The following is a 23,101-nucleotide window of genomic DNA, read 5'->3' as shown; positions in this document are numbered from 1 at the left end:
CGAGGTTTATTCCTAGTGGTTAGAGGGGGAGGCCACTAACGGCGTCTGGGCCTTAGGGTCTGTAGAGGCGGCAGGGTCAGCCTAGTGGTTAGAGGGTAGAAGGTTGGCAGGGGAGCCTAGTGGTTACCGTAGATGGGAAGGTGTTCTCCTGGGGAGAGGGGCAGGGAAGCCAGTGTAGAGGTGGCAGGGTAGCCTAGTGGTTAGAGTGTAGAGGCGGCCCAGGGTAGCCTAGTGGTTAGAGTGTAGAGGCCCTATGGCAGGTAGCCTAGTGGTTAGAGTGTAGAGGCGGCAGGCACCCTATTTAGATAGTGTACTTTAGGCGGCAGGTAGCCTAGTGGTTAGAGTGCAGAGGTTAGAGTGTAGACAGGTAGCCCTAGTGGTTAGAGTGTAGAGGTGGCAGGGTAGCCTAGTGGTTAGAGTGTAGAGGCGGCAGGGTAGCCTAGTGGTTAGAGTGTAGAGGCGGCAGCGTAGCCTAGTGGTTAGAGTGTAGAGGCGGCAGGGCAGCCTAGTGGTTAGAGCGTTGGACTAGTAGCCGGAAGGTTGCAAGTTCAAACCCCCGAGCTGACAAGGTACAAATCTGTCGTTCTGCCCCTGAACAAGGCAGTTAACCCACTGTTCCCAGGCCGTCATTGAAAATAAGAATTTGTTCTTAACTGACTTGCCTAGTAAAATAAAGGTAAAATAAAATAAAACTGTGTTGCATTTCTTAGAATAGTTTTTACAAAACATCAATAAAATAGATGGTAAATGCTACAGTTGAATGTTAACAGCTGTCTAATTCTTTAGTCTGACCCTGTGCATGTCGATGCTCTTCCTACTCAGATCAAGGTCCCGTCCTTCTCTGAAACCCTCTCGGCCCTCAACGTGGTGCAGGTGGCCGGCGGCTCCAAGAGTCTGTTTGCCGGTCAGTCAAGACGCAGACAAAGAACAGTTGGGAAGACATGAGAGGGCAATGCCTGCTGTATGAGAGGGCAATGCCTGCTGTATGAGAGGGCAATGCCTGCTGAATGCATGAGAGGGCAATGCCTGCTGTATGAGAGGGCAATGCCTGCTGAATGCATGAGAGCGCAATGCCTGCTGTATGAGAGGGCAATGCCTGCTGTATGAGAGGGCAATGCCTGCTGAATGCATGAGAGGGCAATGCCTGCTGCATGAGAGGGCCATGCCTGCTGTTAGCATTGTCTATATTTCTGTTGAGAAAGGTGTTCCTTCAGAAACTACGTGTGTGTGTGTGTGTGTGTGTGTGTGTGTGTGTAACTGACTTACCTGTGTTGTTCCAGTGACGGCCGAGGGGAAGGTTTATTCGTGTGGGGAGGCCACTAACGGGCGTCTGGGCCTGGGTCTGTCCAGCGGTACCATCCCTACCCCCCGCCAGATCACTGCTCTCAGTAACTACGTAGTGAAGAAGGTTGCGGTGCATTCTGGGGGACGCCACGCCATGGCCCTCACCGTAGATGGGAAGGTGTTCTCCTGGGGAGAGGGAGACGACGGGAAACTGGGACACTTCAGCAGGATGTAAGTTATATATGATGCGTCCCAAATTGCACCCTATTCCCTACATAGTGCACTACTTTAGACCAGGGCCCTATGGCACCATATTCCCTACATAGTGCACTACTTTAGACCAGGGCCCTATGGCACCATATTCCCTACATAGTGCACTACTTTAGACCAGGGCCCTATGGCACCATATTCCCTACATAGTGCACTACTTTAGACCAGGGCCCTATGGCACCATATTCCCTATGTAGTGCACTACTTTAGACCAGAGCCCTATGGCACCCTATTCCCTATATAGTGCACTACTTTAGACCAGGGCCCTATGGCACCCTATTCCCTACATAGTGCACTATTTTAGACCAGAGCCCTATGGCACCCTATTCCCTATATAGTGCACTACTTTAGACCAGAGCCCTATGGCACCCTACTATTGCCTATATAGTGCACTACTTTAGACCATAGCCCTATGGCACCCTATTCCCTACATAGTGCACTACTTTTGACCAGAGCCCTATGGCACCATATTCCCTACGTAGTGCACTACTTTTGACCAGGGCCCATAGGGACACCTAAGCAGAATGTAAGTCCTCTAATCATCACACACTACACTACACTGAGACTTTCATTCTACTGTGTACACTACACTGAGACTTTCATTCTACTGTGTACACTACACTGTGACTTTCATTCTACTGTGTACACTACACTGAGACTTTCATTCTACTGTGTACACTACACTGTGACTTTCATTCTACTGTGTACACTACACTGAGACTTTCATTCTACTGTGTACACTACACTGAGACTTTCATTCTACTGTGTACACTACACTACACTGTGACTTTCATTCTACTGTGTACACTACACTACACGGAGACTTTCATTCTACTGTGTACACTACACTACACTGAGACTTTCATTCTACTGTGTACACTACACTGTGACTTTCATTCTACTGTGTACACTACACTACACTGAGACTTTCATTCTACTGTGTACACTACACTGTGACTTTCATTCTACTGTGTACACTACACTGAGACTTTCATTCTACTGTGTACACTACATTACACGGAGACTTTCATTCTACTGTGTACACTACACTGAGACTTTCATTCTACTGTGTACACTACACTGAGACTTTCATTCTACTGTGTACACTACACTGAGACTTTCATTCTACTGTGTACACTACACTACACTGAGACTTTCATTCTACTGTGTACACTACACTGAGACTTTCATTCTACTGTGTACACTACACTACACTGAGACTTTCATTCTACTGTGTACACTACACTACACTGAGACTTTCATTCTACTGTGTACACTACACTACACTGAGACTTTCATTCTACTGTGTACACTACACTGAGACTTTCATTCTACTGTGTACACTACACTACACTGAGACTTTCATTCTACTGTGTACACTACACTACACAGAGACTTTCATTCTACTGTGTACACTACACTACACTGTGACTTTCATTCTACTGTGTACACTACACTGAGACTTTCATTCTACTGTGTACACTACACTACACTGTGACTTTCATTCTACTGTGTACACTACACTGTGACTTTCATTCTACTGTGTACACTACACTGAGACTTTCATTCTACTGTGTACACTACACTGAGACTTTCATTCTACTGTGTACACTACACTGAGACTTTCATTCTACTGTGTACACTACACTGCACTGAGACTTTCATTCTACTGTCTACACTACACTACACTGTGACTTTCATTCTACTGTGTACACTACACTGAGACTTTCATTCTACTGTGTACACTACATGGAGACTTTCATTCTACTGTGTACACTACACGGAGACTTTCATTCTACTGTGTACACTACACTACACTGAGACTTTCATTCTACTGTGTACACTACACTACACTGAGACTTTCATTCTACTGTGTCATCGACACTACACTGAGACTTTCATTCTACTGTGTACACTACACTGAGACTTTCATTCTACTGTGTACACTACACTGAGACTTTCATTCTACTGTGTACACTACACTACACTGAGACTTTCATTCTACTGTGTACACTACACTGAGACTTTCATTCTACTGTGTACACTACACTGAGACTTTCATTCTACTACACCAAGACTGTACACTACACTGTGACATTCTACTGTCTACACTACACTACACTGAGACTTTCATTCTACTGTGTACACTACACTACACTGAGACTTTCATTCTACTGTACACTTGACACTGAGACTTTCATTCTACTGTCTACACTACACTAAGACTGTCATTCTATTGTGTACACTACACTGAGACTTTCATTCGACCCAAACTGGTACTGTCTACACTACACTAAGATCGAGGCCCAAACTGAAGTGCTGTGAGACACTACACTACGACCCAAGACTTTCACTGTACAGCTGGGGCTCTGGTACGGACGTGAGACACACGGAGACACTACACTGAGACTTTCATTCAACACCACACAGCTACAACTGGTACACTACACTGAGACTTTCAAACTGGTACTGTGAGACACTACACTACACTGAGACTTTCCACACCACACAGCTACACCAAACTGGACTTTCAACACCACAGCTACAACTCTACTGGTGTACCACTACACTACAAACTGGTAGACTTTCATTCTACTGGTGTACACTACACTACAAACTGAGACTTTCATTCTAACTGGTGTAGTAGAGACACACCACACTACACTGAGACTTTCATTCTACTGGTCTAGTAGAGACAACACCACAGACTTTCATTCTGGTACTGTCTACCACTAGCACGACGCAGCAAGACTTTAGAGACAACACTACAACTGGTACGTACACTACACTGAGACTTTCAACACCACAGCTTCTACTGTCTACACTACACTACACTACACTGAGACTTTCATTCAACTGGTACTGTCTACACTACAACTGTGACTTTCATTCTACTGTCTACAACTACACTACGACTTTCATTCAACACCACACAGCTACAACTGTGTACACTACACTACACTGTGACTTTCATTCTACTGTGTACACTACACTACACTGTGACTTTCATTCTACTGTGTACACTACACTACACTGTGACTTTCAACTGGTACTAGTGAGACACACCACACTACACTGTGACTTTCATTCTACTGGTGTACACTACACTACACTGTGACTTTCATTACTAAACTGTGTAGTAGAGACACGCCACAGCTACACTACACTACACTGAGACTTTCATTCTACTGACCCAAACTGGCACGTAGTACACTACAGCTGAGACTTTCATTCTACTGTCTACACTACAAACTACACTACACTACACTGAGACTTTCATTCTACTGGCACGTACACTACACTGAGACTTTCATTCTAACTGTCTACACACCACACTACACTACACTACACTAAACACTGAGACAACACCTACAACTGGTACACAAACTGATTACAACTGGTACACTACACTGAGACTTTCAACTACTGTCAACACTACACTGAGAAACTTTCTTAGTAGAGACAACACCACACAGCGACCAAACAAGCAACTACTGTGTACACTACACTACACTGAGACAACACCACGCAGCTACTGTGTAGAGACAACACCACAGCTACACTGGTGCGTAGACTTTACATTCTAAACTGTCGTACACAACACTGAGTCTTTCAAACTACTGTGTACACTACACAGCTACAACTGGACTTTCAACACCACACAGCTACGACCAAACTACTGTGAGACACACCACACAGCTACAACTGAGACTTTCAACACCACTGTCAGCACTACAAACTGAGACTTTCATTCCACTGCTACAACTACACTGAGACTTTCATTCTACTGTCTACAGAGACAACACCACACTACACTGGTGTCTGTGACTTTCCATTCAGCTACGACCCAAACTGCACTGTCTACACTAGCACTACACTGGTACATAGTAGAGACAACACTACAACTGGCACACTGAGACAACACCACGCAGCTCATTCTAAACTGTCTACACTACACTACACTGTGACTTTCATTCTACTGTCTACACTACACTGAGACTTTCATTCTACTGTCTACACTACACTACACTGTGACTTTCATTCTACTGTCTACACTACACTACACTACACTACATTGTTCACTTGACAACTGATTGTTCATTTTTATTAACTTATGGTTTTGAGGCACTGTCCTTTATTCAGAAGATGTAGAGTATATAGACAAACGCAGCACATCGATACCAATCTCTTTTTAAATGCATCTCTTCCTCCTTGAAGGAAAACTGTGACAGAGACAACGCCACGCAGCTCATCGAAACTGGCCCTGAGAGACAACACCACAGCCTCACGATCCGGGACAACACCACGCAGCTGCGGCTCGAGACAACACCACACAGCGCCGCCATCACCTCCAGTGGAGAACTGTACAGCTGGGGCCTTGGGGTAGAGACCACACCACGCAGCTACGGGCACTGGGACACACCACGGCTAGACAAACTGGGTACGTAGTAGAGACAACACCACGCAGCTACGACCCAAACTGGTACGTAGTAGAGACAACACCACACAGCTACAACTGGTACGTAGTAGAGACAACACCACAGCTACGACCCAAACTGGTACGTAGTAGAGACAACACCACGCAGCTACAACTGGTACGTAGAGAGACCACACCACACAGCTAGGACCCAAACTGGTACGTAGTAGAGACAACACCACGCAGCTACAACTGGTACGCCACGCAGCTACGACCCAAACTGGTACGTAGTAGAGACAACACCACGCAGCTACAACTGGTACACCACACAGCTACGACCCAAACTGGTACGTAGTAGAGACCACACCACACAGCTACGACCCAAACTGGTACGTAGTAGAGACCACACCACGCAGCTACGACCCAAACTGGTACGTAGTAGAGACAACACACCACGCAGCTACGACCCAAACTGGTACGTAGTAGAGACAACCACACAGCTACAACTGGTACAGCAACACCACACAGCTACCCAAACTGGTACGTAGTAGAGACAACACCACAGCCTACGCACCACGCTACGACCCAAACTGGTACGTAGTAGAGACCACACCACGCAGTTACGACAACACCACACAGCTACGACCCAAACTGGTACGTAGTAGAGACAACACCACGCAGCTACGACCCAAACTGGTACTTAGTAGAGACAACACCACACAGCTACAACTGGTACGTAGTAGAGACAACACCACGCAGCTACGACCCAAACTGGTACGTAGTAGAGACAACACCACGCAGCTACAACTGGTACGTAGTAGAGACAACACCACACAGCTACGACCCAAACTGGTACGTAGTAGAGACAACACCACACAGCTACGACCCAAACTGGTACATAGTAGAGACAACACCACACAGCTACAACTGGTACGTAGTAGAACTACCTCTCTGTGGATACGCTACTAGAATAATGTACTAGAATAATGTACTAGACATATAGTTTGAGACTCCTGATACTAGAATAATGTACTAGAAGACAACACCACGCAGCTACACTTTACTAGAATAATGTACTAGAATAATGTACTAGACATATAGTTTGAGACAACACCACATAGCTAGAATAATGTAAACTGGCACGTAGAATAATGTACTAGAATAATGTACTAGAACAATGTACTAGCCAAATAGTTTGAGACAACACCATACTAGAATAAACTGTACTAGACCATAATGCACTAGAATAATGTACTAGACATATAGTTTGAGACTCACTGATACTAGAATAATGTACTAGAATAATGGTACAACACCACGTACTAGAATAATGTACTAGAATACAACACCACGTACTAGACAAACTGGTAGTTTGAGACTCCCATACTAGAACCCAATGTACTAGAATAATGTACTAGAATAATGTACTAGAATAATGTACTAGACATATAGTTTGAGACTCCTGATACTAGAATAATGTACTAGAATAATGTACTAGAATAATGTACTAGACATATAGTTTGAGACTCCTGATACTAGAATAATGTACTAGAATAATGTACTAGAATAATGTACTAGAATAATGTACTAGACATATAGTTTGAGACTCCTGATACTAGAATAATGTACTAGAATAATGTACTAGAATAAAGTACTAGAATAAAGTACTAGAATAAAGTACTAGAATAATGTACTAGAATAATGTACTAGAATAAAGTACTAGAATAATGTACTAGACATATAGTTTGAGACTCCTGATACTAGAATAATGTACTAGAATAAAGTACTAGAATAAAGTAGAATAAAGTACTAGAATAATATACTAGAATAAAGTACTAGACATATAGTTTTCTGAGAGTCTTCTGATAAATCAAATCACATTTTTTTATATAGCCCTTCTTACATCAGCTGATATCTCAAAGTGCTGTACAGAAACCCAGCCTAAAACCCCAAACAGCAAGCAATGCAGGTGTAGAAGCACGGTGGCTAGGAAAAACTCCCTAGAAAGGCCAAAACCTAGGAAGAAACCTAGAGAGGAACCAGGCTATGAGGGGTGGCCAGTCCTCTTCTGGCTGTGCCGGGTGGAGATTATAACAGAACATGGACAAGATGTTCAAATGTTCATAGATGACCAGCAGGGTCAAATATTAATAATCACAGTAGTTGTAGAGGGTGCAGCAAGTCAGCACCTCAGGATTAAATGTCAGTTGGCTTTTCATAGCTGAGCATTCAGAGTATCTCTACCACTCCTGCTGTCTCTAGAGAGTTGAAAACAGCAGGTCTGGGACAGGTAGCAGGTCTGGGACAGGTAGCAGGTCTGGGACAGGTAGCAGGTCCAGTGAACAGGTCAGGGTTCCATAGCCACAGGTAGAACAGTATAATAAAGGTGGTTTTCTGAGACTCTCCTGATACTATAATGTGGTTTTAGATTGGCTATAGAACTGTTAAAGTTGTGTATCTGATTTGTCTGTGTTTGATACAGGTGAAGGTGCTTCTGGGTCATCGTGTGGTCCAGGTGGCTTGTGGGAGTAGAGATGCTCAAACTCTAGCCCTGACAGATGAAGGTACTTGGCGTGTGTGTATCTGTGCTGTGTTGAACAGATAGCCATGTGTCATTTACACTGCAGTGCTCCTCTGAGCTCTCTTCTTCTCTCCTCAGGTCTGGTGTTCTCCTGGGGCGATGGGGACTTTGGGAAGCTGGGTCGTGGAGGCAGCGAGGGTTGTAATATCCCTCAGAACATTGAGAGGCTGAATGGGCAGGGAGTCTGTCAGATAGAGTGTGGGGCTCAGTTCTCCCTGGCTCTCACCAAGTCTGGAGTGGTCTGGACATGGTAAGATCCAATTGTATCAGTCACAGACACATATTTTGCAGACCTTATTGCTGGTGTAGCGAAATGGTCGTGGACAGCTGAGTAGGATTACGAAACATCCTGAAAATGTAAAAAAAAATCCTGGTTTTTCATACATCCCAGTTGGAGAATTACTGGAATCAGCAGTGAATAAACTGTAAAGGTGTTAGAGGAATTATATGTTTTGTAGCCAAAACCAAATTTGCACTCTCTCTATTTCATTAATGAGTTGTAAATTCATGAATTATTCATGAAATGGATCGAGACCAGTCTTAAAAGTCAGGTAAACAGCGTTTATTACAAGAGAGTACTGCCACATACACATATTTCCACAGGTTATAAACTGAAAATGACGTCAGCGTCTAAATGTTCTATCTCTTTCATGACACCGGTAGAGAGGCCCTATAGTTCTCGAGCCTTCGCTCCACGCCTGAAGTCAAGGTCAGTCAGTATAAATCAGCATTCTAGACCGTCTGGAGATAGTCCGTCCCTGCCACCTGGAGATAGTACATTCATTTGTACAAAGGAACAGACCTTCATTGTTACTAAACTCCTGACTACATTATATACAATTGGGAATGGGAACAAGAGAGAAAACTCATATATGTACAGTACATTATAGCATTTGGACTAGTCAGTTCAGATTGGAATGTATACATAATTAGTCATTTCAACCATAATTTCCTCCAACAAAAGGGAATCCTTTAACCTGGAACTGGGATTTCTAAAGGAAAGTTTCAGGACTTTTAGAAGCCTACAGCTGATGACAATACCTCTTCTACTATGTACTATTAGTTCATTTTAGTATACTGTAAACGAACTAAAGGTATCCTTTCAGCAGAGTGTACTAGCACTTCGCCTGTCTACTGGAAGTTGATACTGTTGCTATGCAACTTATTGCTAGCTTGTAATAATACAAATTGCTCCCGAGTGGCACAGCGGTCTAAGACACTGCATCTCAGTGCCAGAGTGCCTCACTACAGTCCCTGGTTGGTATCCAGGCTGCATCACATCCGGCCGTGAATTGGGACTCCCATAGGGCGGTTCACAATTGGCCCAGCGTTGTCCGGGTTTGGCCGGGTAGGCCGTCATTGTAAATAAGAATTTGTTCTTAACTGACTTGCCTAGTTAAATGTAAAAAATATATATTTTTAAATGACTATGTCCATAGCCCCACCCCTTGATCCTGGTTGACGTGTCAACAACTATTTGCAAATGATGAGCAGTCAGCAGTTCACACACCAACTAGGCTACAGGGAAGACAGTCAGCAGTTCACACACCAACTAGGCTACAGGGAAGACAGTCAGCAGTTCACACACCAACTAGACTACAGGGAAGACAGTCAGCAGTTCACACACCAACTAGGCTACAGGGAAGACAGTCAGCAGTTCACACACCAACTAGGCTACAGGGAAGACAGTCAGCAGTTCACACACCAACTAGACTACAGGGAAGACAGTCAGCAGTTCACACACCAACTAGGCTACAGGGAAGACAGTCAGCAGTTCACACACCAACTAGGCTACAGGGAAGACAGTCAGCAGTTCACACACCAACTAGGCTACAGGGAAGACAGTCAGCAGTTCACACACCAACTAGACTACAGGGAAGACAGTCAGCAGTTCACACACCTATACTATATATTACTATACTGAACAAGAATATAAACACAACACTTTCAAAGATTTTATTGAGTTACTGGGTTGAAATAAATAAATTAGACCCTAATCTATGGATTTCACATGACTGGGAATACAGATATGCATCTGATGCCTTAAAAATAAATGGGCCTTTGTGCATTCAAATTGCCATCAATAAAATACAATTGTATTCATTGTCTGCAGCTTATGCCTGCCCATACCATAACCCCACTGCCACCATGGGGCACTCTGTTCACAACGTTGACATCAACAACCACCATACCATAACCCCCCCACCATGGGGCACTCTGTTCACAACGTTGACATCAACAACCACCATGCCATAACCCCCCACCACCACCAGGGGGCCCTCTGTTCACAACGTTGACATCAACAACCACCATACCATAACCCCCCCACCATGGGGCACTCTGTTCACAACGTTGACATCAACAACCACCATGCCATAACCCCCCACCACCACCAGGGGGCAGTCTGTTCACAACGTTGACATCAACAAACCGCTCGCCCATGCATATGTTCTGAGGCTGTGAGGCCGGTTGGATGTACTGCTACATTCTCTAAAACAACGTAGAGAAATTAACATGGATTTCTCTGGCAACAGCTTTGGTGGACATTCCTGCAGTCAGCGTGCCAATTGCACGTTCCCTCAAAAGACATCTGAGGCATTTGTGTTGTGAGACAAACCTGCACATTTTAGACCCCTTTTATTGTCCCCCAGCACAAGGTGCACCTGTGTAATGATCATGCTGTTTAATCAGTTTATTGATATGCCACACCTGTCAGGTGGATGGATTAACTTGGCAAAAGGAGAAATGCTCACTAACAGGGACGTAAACAAATGTGTGCGCAACATTTTAGAGAAATATGTTTTTTGTGCGTTTGTAACATTTCTGCTCATAAAACTTGGGACCAACACTTTACATGTTGTGTTTATATTTTATGTTCAGTGTAAAATAACGTTTGATCGGTACCAGATAATTCTGTTCTGATTACAGATTTGAATAGCAGAGAAGGATAGGAAGACGTCATAACCTCTACCCTTTCCTCTTAGTTGTTGGGAAAGTGGTCAAAGTAGCTGATTTGTTTCCAGTGAATAGAATGTTGGGTAGAGATGATGTCACTCTGGAACCTATTAGAATGCAGAGGAAATCCCATGAAAGTGGATGGAGGACAAAAAGTAATAGTTTTTAATAGTTTAAAAAGTAGAAAATATATCCAAACGTTGTAATTCAAACACTTTCAAAGTTCGAGGGGTGTTTTTTTATCTTAAATGGTGTAAGAGGAGTAACGTTGTAAAGAAGAATAATAATAACAACTATAAATCCAAATGAATTCATACATTATCTCCAGTGTGGCTGCTGTCCCAAGCCCCACTACTAAGTGCTGTAGCTTTCGCACATTAACAGCGCAGTCCCCTGAACAAGGGTAGGTGGTTACATTTAAAATCAAATCAAATCTGGACCTCAAAGCCAGTGGACACCAGGTGAATTATCAGGTAGAAGAGAGAAGCAGCGGGGTCTGGCCCTGGTAGGGCCCTGGTTTATGTGATGTTCTACCCAGGGATAAAGGTGAATAACTGTCTGTTTCTCAACCAGGGATGAAGGGGAATAACTGTCTGTTTCTCAATCAGGGATGAAGGTGAATAACTGTCTGTTTCTCAACCAGGGATGAAGGGGAATAACTGTCTGTTTCTCAATCAGGGATGAAGGTGAATAACTGTCTGTTTCTCAACCAGGGGTAAAGGGGACTACTTCCGTCTGGGCCACGGGACTGACGTCCATGTGCGTAAGCCTCAGATGGTGGAGGGGCTGAGGGGGAAGAAGATCATCCACGTGGCCGTGGGGGCGCTGCACTGCCTGGCTGTCACCGAGACTGGACAGGTGGGTACTGGCCTCCACGCCTCCGAGCTGTTCACAGACTAGTTGACAAGACGCCAGGCTAGGGCTCCTCCACATCAGACACCAGGCTAGGCCTCTTCCACATCAGACACCAGGCTAGGCCTCTTCCACATCAGACACCAGGCTAGGCCTCTTCCACATCAGACACCAGGCTAGGCCTCTTCCACATCAGACACCAGGCTAGGGCTCTTCCACATCAGACACCAGGCTCAGACACCAGGCTAGGCCTCTTCCACATCAGACACCAGGCTAGGCCTCTTCCACATCAGACACCAGGCTAGGCCTCTTCCACATCAGACACCAGGCTAGGCCTCTTCCACATCAGACACCAGGCTAGGCCTCTTCCACATCAGACACCAGGCTAGGCCTCTTCCACATTAGACACCAGGCTAGGCCTCTTCCACATCAGACACCAGGCTAGGCCTCTTCCACATCAGACACCAGGCTAGGCCTCCTTCCACATCAGACACCAGGCTAGGCCTCTTCCACATCAGACACCAGGCTAGGCCTCTTCCACATCAGACACCAGGCTAGGCCTCTTCCACATCAGACACCAGGCTAGGCCTCTTCCACATCAGACACCAGGCTAGGCCTCTTCCACATCAGACACCAGGCTAGGCCTCTTCCACATCAGACACCAGGCTAGGCCTCCTCCACATCAGACACCAGGCTAGGCCTCTTCCACATCAGACACCAGGCTAGGCCTCTTCCACATCAGACACCAGGCTAGGCCTCCTCCACATCAGACACCAGGCTAGGCCTCTTCCACATCAGACACCAGGCTAGGCCTCTTCCACATCAGACACCAGGCTAGGCCTCTTCCACATCAGACACCAGGCTAGGCCTCCTCCACATCAGACACCATGGGGTATTGGGTGTAGATTGAGGGGGGAAAAACGATTTAAACAAACATAAGGCTGTAACGTAAAACATTGTGGAGAAAGTCAATGGGTCTGAATACTTTCCGAATGCACTGTACCACCCATATTTATGTTTATTTATTTTCCCTTTTGTACTTTCATTATTTGCACATTGTTACAACACTGTATATAGACATTAGGAATAATATTTTGGAACTTTTGTGAGTAATGTTTACTGTTAAATTTTTATTGTTTTATTTTACTTTAGTTTATTATACATTTTACTTGCTTTGGTAATGTAAACATATGTTTCATATGCCAAAAAAAGCCCTTTGAATTGAATTGAGAGAGAGATGTTTTAAGGAGAGAAAGAGCTGGCCTTAATGTCTGTGAGTTAGGGTTCTCAGAAGGAGAGGCTGAATTTCAAACAGAACACTTGGAGCACTCGATATGCACATTCCTGGGGCAATCGAGTCTGTCCTGAGCTCACTGGCATGGGAAACTCTGATGGGCCAGAATAGTTGACACAATGTTTCAAGTTTACTACCGCAAGCTTCGGGCCGGACCCGGTTGATAGTTGATACAATGTTTCAAGTTTGTTGTAGAGCGATGAATGCGATTTAGAATTATTATAATTTAAATTAAACTGTTCCACGAAAATGTGCATATGTAAATCATAACATCGGTAGAAATGGTCAATACATTTTCATTCCACGTGAAACCGGTTGCCGACTCCCGGTGGAGATTATTATCGGCAACTTCAGGAGCGTAACGTCTGAATCTGCGGGAGGAGGATTCATCCACAAGTTTCTTCTGGTTATCTGGATCTCCGACTCCCTCTTGAGTCATTAGTTGTCTTAAATATTTCACCCAACTGTCCACTTAAAGCATCAGACAAGCTCAGTGCAAATAGTTTTATTAAATACATAATGTGTGTCTATATATGGAGAAATACCTGTTTAGAAATTGAGGAAGAACAGACAACTCTCAGTCGGGGACAGCCCTAAATTACTTGTAAATATCTGGTGCAGTAGAGTAGGCATGTTGTTTTGTTCCTCTATCACAGTACGCGGCGGTATCTGCCTACATGCTACAAGACACGTCGCGGGAGACGATGCTCGGAAATGGATTTTAGAATGTTTGAATATTGATAAGTGGCAGGCAGTTAGGACGTCTTATTGTCTCAAATGTTAATTTTGACCGAAACACGTGCAGACTCGATGTGATCGCTTCTGAACACGTCAGCAAGCGGCCACTCGATAAAGGGCTATAAGTGTTCGGTTTCACATTCAGCTATAGAGATGTGAGACAGAGGTGAGACAGAGGTGAGACAGAGGTGAGACAGTATCTGTAAAGTGTATCTGTACTGTTCCACCAGGTGTTTGCGTGGGGGGACAACGACCACGGCCAGCAGGGTAACGGGACCACCACGGTGAACAGGAAGCCCACCCTGGTTCAGGGTCTAGAGGGACAGAAGATTACCCGTGTTGCCTGTGGCTCCTCCCACAGCGTTGCCTGGACCACCGTAGATGTCACCACCCCCTCTGTCCACGAGCCTGTCCTCTTCCAGACCGCCAGGGACTCTCTAGGGGCATCATACTTAGGTAACCTAGGTAACCTAACCTCCTGTACAGCTAGTAACCCTAACCTCCTGTACAGCTAGTAACCCTCTCTAGGGGCATCATACTTAGGTAACCCGCCAGGGACTCTCTAGGGGCATCATACCTAGGTAACCTAGGTAACCTAACCTCCTGTACAGCTAGTAACCCTCTCTAGGGGCATCATACTTAGGTAACCCGCCAGGGACTCTCTAGGGGCATCATACTTAGGTAACCTAACCCTAACCTCCTGTACAGCTAGTAACCCTCTCTAGGGGCATCATACTTAGGTAACCCGCCAGGGACTCTCTAGGGGCATCATACTTAGGTAACCTAACCCTAACCTCCTGTACAACTAGTAACCCTAACCTCCTGTACAACTAGTAACCCTAACCTCCTGTATAGCTAGTAACCCTAACCCTCCTCATACTTAGGTAAACTAACCCTAACCTCCTGTACAGCTAGTAACCCTCTCTAGGGGCATCATACTTAGGTAACCTAACCCTAACCTCTATACAGCTAGTAACCCTAACCCTCCTCATACCTAGGTTACCTAACCCTCCTCATACCTAGGTTACCTAACCCTCCTCATACCTAGGTTACCTAACCTCTATACAGCTAGTAACCTTAACCCTCCTCATACCTAGGTAACTGTATAACAGTATAATTTAATATACTTTTAAAGAAGACTTATAGCATGAAAAACACGTGGAAAGTAGTAGGTGATGTGTCAATTAAATAATGTCTTTTTAAAATCCAGCACAAACATACATCTTTATTTAACTAGGCAAGTCAGTTAAGAACAAATTCTTATTTTCAATGACGGCCCAGGAACACATCAGCAAGCGGCCACTCGATAAAGGGCTAAGTGTTCGGTTTCAGATTCAGCTATAACTCAGGGGGCAGAACGACAGATTTGTACCTTGTCAGCTCGGGGATATGAACATGCAACCTTTTAGGTTACTAGTCCAACGCTCTAACCACTAGGTTACCCTGCCGCCCCCATGATATGTTTCGGTAAAAAATACAATACAAAATAAAATAATATAATTTCAATGTATTATTTTAACAAACACACACAAATGTTCATAAACATCACAATGACCCAATGACCTTATTTAACGTTTTGTTTAAGTTCAAATTCAGTTTAGGTTATATTAGCCGATTGGGATGCACCTAACCAGGAAATGATTCGTCTGTAAATCCCGTCTTTTCCCATTTCGATTCGTTTAATTCAGTTCATAGTCGTTTGACATTAAAATGACATTTTGGGATGATCTCTAGAAACGGTAAGGAGAAAAGGCTGGATCTCACAGGAGATCGGAAGCCGCGTCCGTGTTCATTAAACACGTTCCGCGATCCCTTTTGTGAATCCACAACAAGGAAATAATCTGACAGGCCAGGAACACGATCGCAGTGCCAACAGGAAATCCAAACCACGGATGGCACGGACTGCGCTCAGCAGGCGGGAGTTTTCTTCTCGCGATTTGAATCTGATGCCGATGTGGTTTATTGGCGTCTTCCAATCGCAGGTAGGCTATAGCAAAACACTCCTCTCTGGATGACCACCAAGCAACCTCAGAGATGCGAAGAAGAGTCTTCCTCCATCCAAGATGGCCGCCCAGTGGAAGGTCATGAAAGTAATCTAGAAAACAGCCCGCAAGGCCCTTGGCTTCCACAAGTTGAAATGTATTGCCTTTTCATTCAACAGGGATCCTCCTGAACAGGATTCATTGGAGTACTTTGAATACAATTTGACCTGGATGCTCACTGGAAGCTTCTTTGTTCTACCTAAGGTCACTGACCTCTTGGTCCTTGGCTTCAGCAATCTCAGCGAGAGAGGTGGGAAGGATAGAAAGACTGTGAGTGGTGGTGACAGCAATGCTACTTGGCTTGCTGATGGAGCCACTGCTCTGGACAGAAAATCAGGAACAATGTTTCTGATGGCCTTTCCGGTAACATAACCCTCGTACCGTGGTAATCTATCTCTCAGTACAGGAGCTACAACTGGTAGTAGATTCAGAGTCAAGAGTCTAGATGGGGCTGGGAGTAGAGGTTACAAACCCCCTAACTACTAATACATGGATTAGGATAGGACTCAGGTCTGGCTTGGATTAGGGTTAGGATAGGACTCAGGTCTGGCTTGGGTTAGGATAGGACTCAGGTCTGTCTTGGATTAGGGTTAGGATAGAACTCAGGTCTGGTTTGGATTAGGGTTAGGATAGAACTCAGGTCTGGTTTGGGTTAGGATAGAACTCAGGTCTGTCTTGGATTAGGGTTAGGATAGAATCAGGTCTGTCTTGGATTAGGGTTAGGATAGGACTCAGGTCTGCCTTGGATTAGGGTTAGGATAGGACTCAGGTCTGGCTTGGATTAGGGTTAGGATAGGACTCAGGTCTGTCTTGGGTTAGGGTTAGGATAGTACTCAGGCCTGGCTTGGGTTAGGATAGGACTCCGGTCTGGCTTGAGTTAGGATAGGACTCAGGTCTGGCTTGAGTTAGAATAGGACTCAGGTCTGGCTTGGGTTAGGATAGGACTCAGGTCTGGCTTGGGTTAGGATAGGACTCAGGTCTGGCTTGGCTTGGGTTAGGATAGGACTCAGGTCTGGCTTGGCTTGGGTAAGGATAGGACTCAGGTCTGGCTTGAGTTAGAATAGGACTCAGGTCTGGCTTGGGTTAGGATAGGACTCAGGTCTGGCTTGGGTTAGGATAGGACTCAGGTCTGGCTTGGGTTAGGATAGGACTCAGGTCTGGCTTGGGTTAGGATAGGACTCAGGTCTGGCTTGGGTTAGGATAGGACTCAGGTCTGGCTTGGGTTAGGATAGGACTCAGGTCTGGCTTGGGTTAGGATAGGACTCAGGTCTGGCTTGGGTTAGGATAGGACTCAGGTCTGGCTTGGATTAGGATCGGACTCGGGTCTGGCTTGGATTAGGGTTAGGATAGGAATCCGGTCTGTCTTGGATTAGGGTTAGGATAGGACTCAGGTCTGCCTTGGATTAGGGTTAGGATAGGACTCAGGTCTGGCTTGGATTAGGGTTAGGATAGGACTCAGGTCTGGCTTGGGTTAGGATAGGACTCAGGTCTGGCTTGGCTTGGGTTAGGATAGGACTCAGGTCTGGCTTGGCTTGGGTTAGGATAGGACTCAGGTCTGGCTTGGATTAGGGTTAGGATAGGACTCAGGTCTGGCTTGGGTTAGGATAGGACTCAGGTCTGGCTTGGGTTAGGATAGGACTCAGGTCTAGCTTGGGTTAGGATAGGACTCAGGTCTGGCTTGGGTTAGGATAGGACTCAGGTCTGGCTTGGGTTAGGATAGGACTCAGGTCTGGCTTGGGTTAGGATAGGACTCAGGTCTGGCTTGGGTTAGGATAGGACTCAGGTCTGGCTTGGGTTAGGCTCAGGTCTGGCTTGGGTTAGGATAGGACTAGGTCTGGCTTGGGTTAGGATAGGACTCAGGTCTGGCTTGGTTAGGATCGGACTCGGGTCTGGCTTGGATTAGGGTTAGGATAGGAATCTCTGTCTTGGATTAGGGTTAGGATAGGACTCAGGTCTGCCTTGGATTAGGGTTAGGATAGGACTCAGGTCTGGCTTGGATTAGGGTTAGGATAGGACTCAGGTCTGGCTTGGGTTAGGATAGGACTCAGGTCTGGCTTGGCTTGGGTTAGGATAGGACTCAGGTCTGGCTTGGCTTGGGTTAGGATAGGACTCAGGTCTGGCTTGGATTAGGGTTAGGATAGGACTCAGGTCTGGCTTGGGTTAGGATAGGACTCAGGTCTGGCTTGGGTTAGGATAGGACTCAGGTCTAGCTTGGGTTAGGATAGGACTCAGGTCTGGCTTGGGTTAGGATAGGACTCAGGTCTGGCTTGGGTTAGGATAGGACTCAGGTCTTGCTTGGATTAGGGTTAGGATAGGACTCAGGTCTGGCTTGGATTAGGGTTAGGATAGGACTCAGGTCTGGCTTGGGTTAGGATAGGACTCAGGTCTGGCTTGGGTTAGGATAGGACTCAGGTCTAGCTTGGGTTAGGATAGGACTCAGGTCTGGCTTGGGTTAGGATAGGACTCAGGTCTGGCTTGGATTAGGATCGGACTCGGGTCTGGCTTGGATTAGGGTTAGGATAGGAATCCGGTCTGTCTTGGATTAGGGTTAGGATAGGACTCAGGTCTGCCTTGGATTAGGGTTAGGATAGGACTCAGGTCTGGCTTGGATTAGGGTTAGTATAGGACTCAGGTCTGGCTTGGGTTAGGATAGGACTCAGGTCTGGCTTGGCTTGGGTTAGGATAGGACTCAGGTCTGGCTTGGGTTAGGATAGGACTCAGGTCTGGCTTGGGTTAGGATAGGATTCAGGTCTGTCTTGAGTTAGAATAGGACTCAGGTCTGGCTTGGGTTAGGATAGGACTCAGGTCTGGCTTGGGTTAGGATAGGACTCAGGTCTGGCTTGGGTTAGGATAGGACTCAGGTCTGGCTTGGGTTAGGATAGGACTCAGGTCTGGCTTGGATTAGGGTTAGGATAGGACTCAGGTCTGGCTTGGATTAGGATAGGACTCAGGTCTGGTTTGGGTTAGGATAGGACTCAGGTCTGGCTTGGGTTAGGATAGGACTCAGGTCTGGCTTGGGTTAGGATAGGACTCAGGTCTTGCTTGGATTAGGGTTAGGATAGGACTCAGGTCTGGCTTGGATTAGGGTTAGGATAGGACTCAGGTCTGGCTTGGGTTAGGATAGGACTCAGGTCTGGCTTGGGTTAGGATAGGACTCAGGTCTTGCTTGGATTAGGGTTAGGATAGGACTCAGGTCTGTCTTGGGTTAGGATAGGACTCAGGTCTGGCTTGGATTAGGATAGTTCTGGCTTGGGATAGGAAGGTCTGGCTTGGTTAGGATCTGTCTTAGATTAGGGTTAGGATAGGACTCAGGTCTGCCTTGGATTAGGGTTAGGATAGGACTCAGGTCTGGCTTGGATTAGGGTTAGGATAGAACTCAGGTCTGGCTTGGGTTAGGGTTAGGATAGGACTCAGGTCTGGTTTGGATTAGGGTTAGGATAGGACTCAGGTCTGTCTTGGATTAGGGTTAGGATAGGACTCAGGTCTGGCTGGGGTTAGGGTTAGGATAGGACTCAGGTCTGGCTGGGGTTAGGGTTAGGATAGGACTCAGGTCTGGCTTGGTTAGGGTTAGGATAGGACTCAGGTCTGGCTTGGATTAGGGTTAGGATAGGACTCAGGTCTGGCTGGGGTTAGGGTTAGGATAGGACTCAGGTCTGGCTGGGGTTAGGGTTATAGACAAAGACTCGGGAGGAGGCTGGGGTTTGGTGAAATACCACTTTTTGTGTCAAGTGATGAATATCAAATATTGACGTTTTTTGTATGTGTGTCCTGTGTATTCCAGGCGTCCAGTCAGACAGTGACTCCTCGGCAGTGAACAATAAGATGAGTGGCCACAGTAATGGAGTTAGACCCAACCGCCCCTCTCTGGCTAAAATACTACTGTCTCTGGATGGGAACCAGGCCAAGCAACAGGCCCTGTCCCATGTCCTCTCAGCCCTACAGATCATGTATGCCAGGTAAGACTCCTGATTGGTGCCCTAATTTAATGTGTGTTGTGTTGGTGATGTCAGGGATGCTGTGATTGGTGCCCTGATTTAATGTGTGTTGTATTGGTGATGTCAGGGATGCTGTGATTGGTGCCCTGATTTAATGTGTGTTGTGTTGGTGATGTCAGGGATGCTGTGATTGGTGCCCTGATTTAATGTGTGTTGTATTGGTGATGTCAGGGATGCTGTGATTGGTGCCCTGATTTAATGTGTGTTGTGTTGGTGATGTCAGGGATGCTGTGATTGGTGCCCTGATTTAATGTATGTTGTATTGGTGATGTCAGGGATGCTGTGGTTGGTGCCCTGATGCCAGCTTGTATGATGGTCCCCATGGAGTGCCCCCCCCCTGACTCCTCCTCAGCATCCAGCCCCTCTGAGTCAGAGGGACCCCCTGTTCCCACAGAGGTGGAGGAGAGGGTCAGCCCTAACCCCTGGCAGACAGACAAGAATGGAGAGGTGAGGAACACTGCCCCCTAGTCCCCAACCCCTAGTCCCTAACCCCTATCCCCTTGTCCCTACCCCCTAGTCCCTAACCCCTGGCAGACAGACAAGAATGGAGAGAAGAGGAACCCTTGCCTCCACTGCCTAGCCCCGACCCACTACTCCCTAGCCCCGACTCACTACTATCCACTCCCTAGCCCCGCCTTCCCAGCCCTGACTCCCTAAACCCAACTCCCTAGCCCCGACCCACTAGCCCCGACCCACTGGCCCCGACCCACTAGCCCCACCCACTAGCCCCGACACCCTAGCCCCGACACCCTAGCCCCGACACCCTAGCCCCGACACCCTAGCCCCGACACCCTAGCCCCGACCCACTAGCCCCGACACCCTAGCCCCGACACCCTAGCCCCGACACCCTAGCCCCGACACCCTACTGCCTAACCCAGACTTCCCAGCCCCGACTCCCTAGCCCCGCCTCCCTAACCCCGCCTCCCTAGCCCCACCTCCCTAGCCCCGCCTCCCTAGCCTCGCCTCCCTAGCCCCGCCTCCCTAGCCCCACCTCCCTATCCATAAGGTGAATGCACCAATTTGTAAGACGCTCTGGATATGAGCGTCTGCTAAATGACTTAAATGTAAATGTATCCCCGACGCCCTAGCCCTGACGCCCCAGCCCCGACTCCCTAGCCCCGACTCCCTAGCCCCGACTCCCTAGCCCCGACCCACTACTATCCACGCCCTAGCCCCGACTCCCTAGCCCCGACTCCCTAGCCCCGACTCCCTAGCCCCGACCCACTAGTCCCTAACCCCCTAGTCCCGACTCCCTAGCCCCGACCCACTAGTCCCTAACCCCCTAGTCCTGACTCCCTGACCCCTATCCCCTAGTCCCTAACCCCCTAGTCCCTAACCCCTATCCCCTTCCCCAGGAGTTCCTAAAACTTTTTGGGGACTGCCGCTAGCCTAGCCGCTGGCCTCTGACCAGTAACTTCAGGAGCATAACAACAGCACCTGCGAAGGCCAGTGGCAGAAGGAGGAGGTCAGGAACAGGTTTATTTCTTCTGGTTAGGCTATCTTGATCTCTGGATCCCTCTTTAGTAATTTGCGTGTCTTCATTTTTAATCTCCGTGCTTAAAGAATCAGACCAGCTCATTACATACAGTATAGTTGATTTATTAACACATAGGGTGCGTCTATACATGAAAAAATACACGTAAAAAGAACATCGGACTCTCATCGACCAAGATGTTTATAGTCCTCGGTTGCAACACTCCCAGTTCCAAACTGCCTCTGGAGACAACGTCGGTACAAGAACTGTTTGTCGGGAGCTTCAGGAAGTGGAAACGCTGTCTCTGGAGTGATGAATCACGCTTTACCATCTGGCAGTCCGACGGATGAATCTGGGTTTGGCGGATGCCAGGAGAACGCTACCTGCCCCAATGCATAATGCCAATTGTAAAGTTTGGTGGATGAGGAATAATGATTTGCGGATGTTTTTCATGGTTCAGGCCTCTTAGTTCCAGGGAAGGGAAATGTTACCGCTACAGCATACAATGACATTCTAGACAATTCTGTGCTTCCAACTTTGTGGCAGGCCCTTTCCTGTTTCAGAATGACTGGTTTGTCATGATCGGTGTGGAAGAGCTTGACTGGCACAGAGCCCTGACCTCAACTCCATCGAACACCTTTGGGATGAATTGGAACGCCGACTGCGAGCCAGGCCTAATCGCCCAACATCAGTACCCGACCTCACTAATGCTCTTCTGGCTGAATGGACGGAAGTCCCTGCAGCAATGTTCCAACATCTAGTGGAAAGCCTTCCCAGAAGAGTGGAGGCTGTTATAGCAGCAATGTTCCTACATCTAGTGGAAAGCCTTCCCAGAATGGTGGAGGCTGTTATAGCAGCAATGTTCTAACATCTAGTGGAAAGCCTTCCCAGAAGAGTGGAGGCTGTTATAGCAGCAATGTTCTAACATCTAGTGGAAAGCCTTCCCAGAAGAGTGGAGGCTGTTATAGCAGCAATGTTCCAACATCTAGTGGAAAGCATTCCCAGGTAAGTGGAGGCTGTTATAGCAGCAATGTTCCAACATCTAGTGGAAAGCCTTCCCAGGTAAGTGGAGGCTGTTATAGCAGCAAAGGGGGGGGGGACCAATTCCATATTAATACCATGATTTTGGAATGAAATGGTCAACTTTTGGTCATATAGTGTATTATGTGACTTGTTAAGCACATTTTTACTTCTGAACT

At 46.7% G+C, this 23,101-nt stretch overlaps 1 protein-coding gene across 1 annotated transcript in view; it reads left to right on the top strand.

Annotated features, from left to right (window-relative positions):
* The window catches only part of herc2 (HECT and RLD domain containing E3 ubiquitin protein ligase 2), a 326,293-nt gene that overhangs the window by 206,344 nt on the left and 96,848 nt on the right, over positions 1–23,101 (top strand). The window contains 12 exon segments of the mRNA XM_065008536.1: positions 823–904; positions 1,281–1,515; positions 5,192–5,279; positions 5,773–5,995; positions 6,263–6,402; positions 6,500–6,745; positions 8,454–8,535; positions 8,631–8,802; positions 12,221–12,365; positions 14,622–14,847; positions 20,215–20,389; positions 20,704–20,875. Coding sequence (XP_064864608.1) covers positions 823–904; positions 1,281–1,515; positions 5,192–5,279; positions 5,773–5,995; positions 6,263–6,402; positions 6,500–6,745; positions 8,454–8,535; positions 8,631–8,802; positions 12,221–12,365; positions 14,622–14,847; positions 20,215–20,389; positions 20,704–20,875 — 1,986 coding nt within the window.

Source organism: Oncorhynchus nerka, linkage group LG24 (genome assembly GCF_034236695.1).
Source record: "Oncorhynchus nerka isolate Pitt River linkage group LG24, Oner_Uvic_2.0, whole genome shotgun sequence".
NCBI classification, from domain to species: domain Eukaryota; kingdom Metazoa; phylum Chordata; class Actinopteri; order Salmoniformes; family Salmonidae; genus Oncorhynchus; species Oncorhynchus nerka.
The sequence above is the reverse complement of the archived record's forward strand: the minus strand, read 5'-3'. Positions and strand labels throughout refer to the sequence as shown.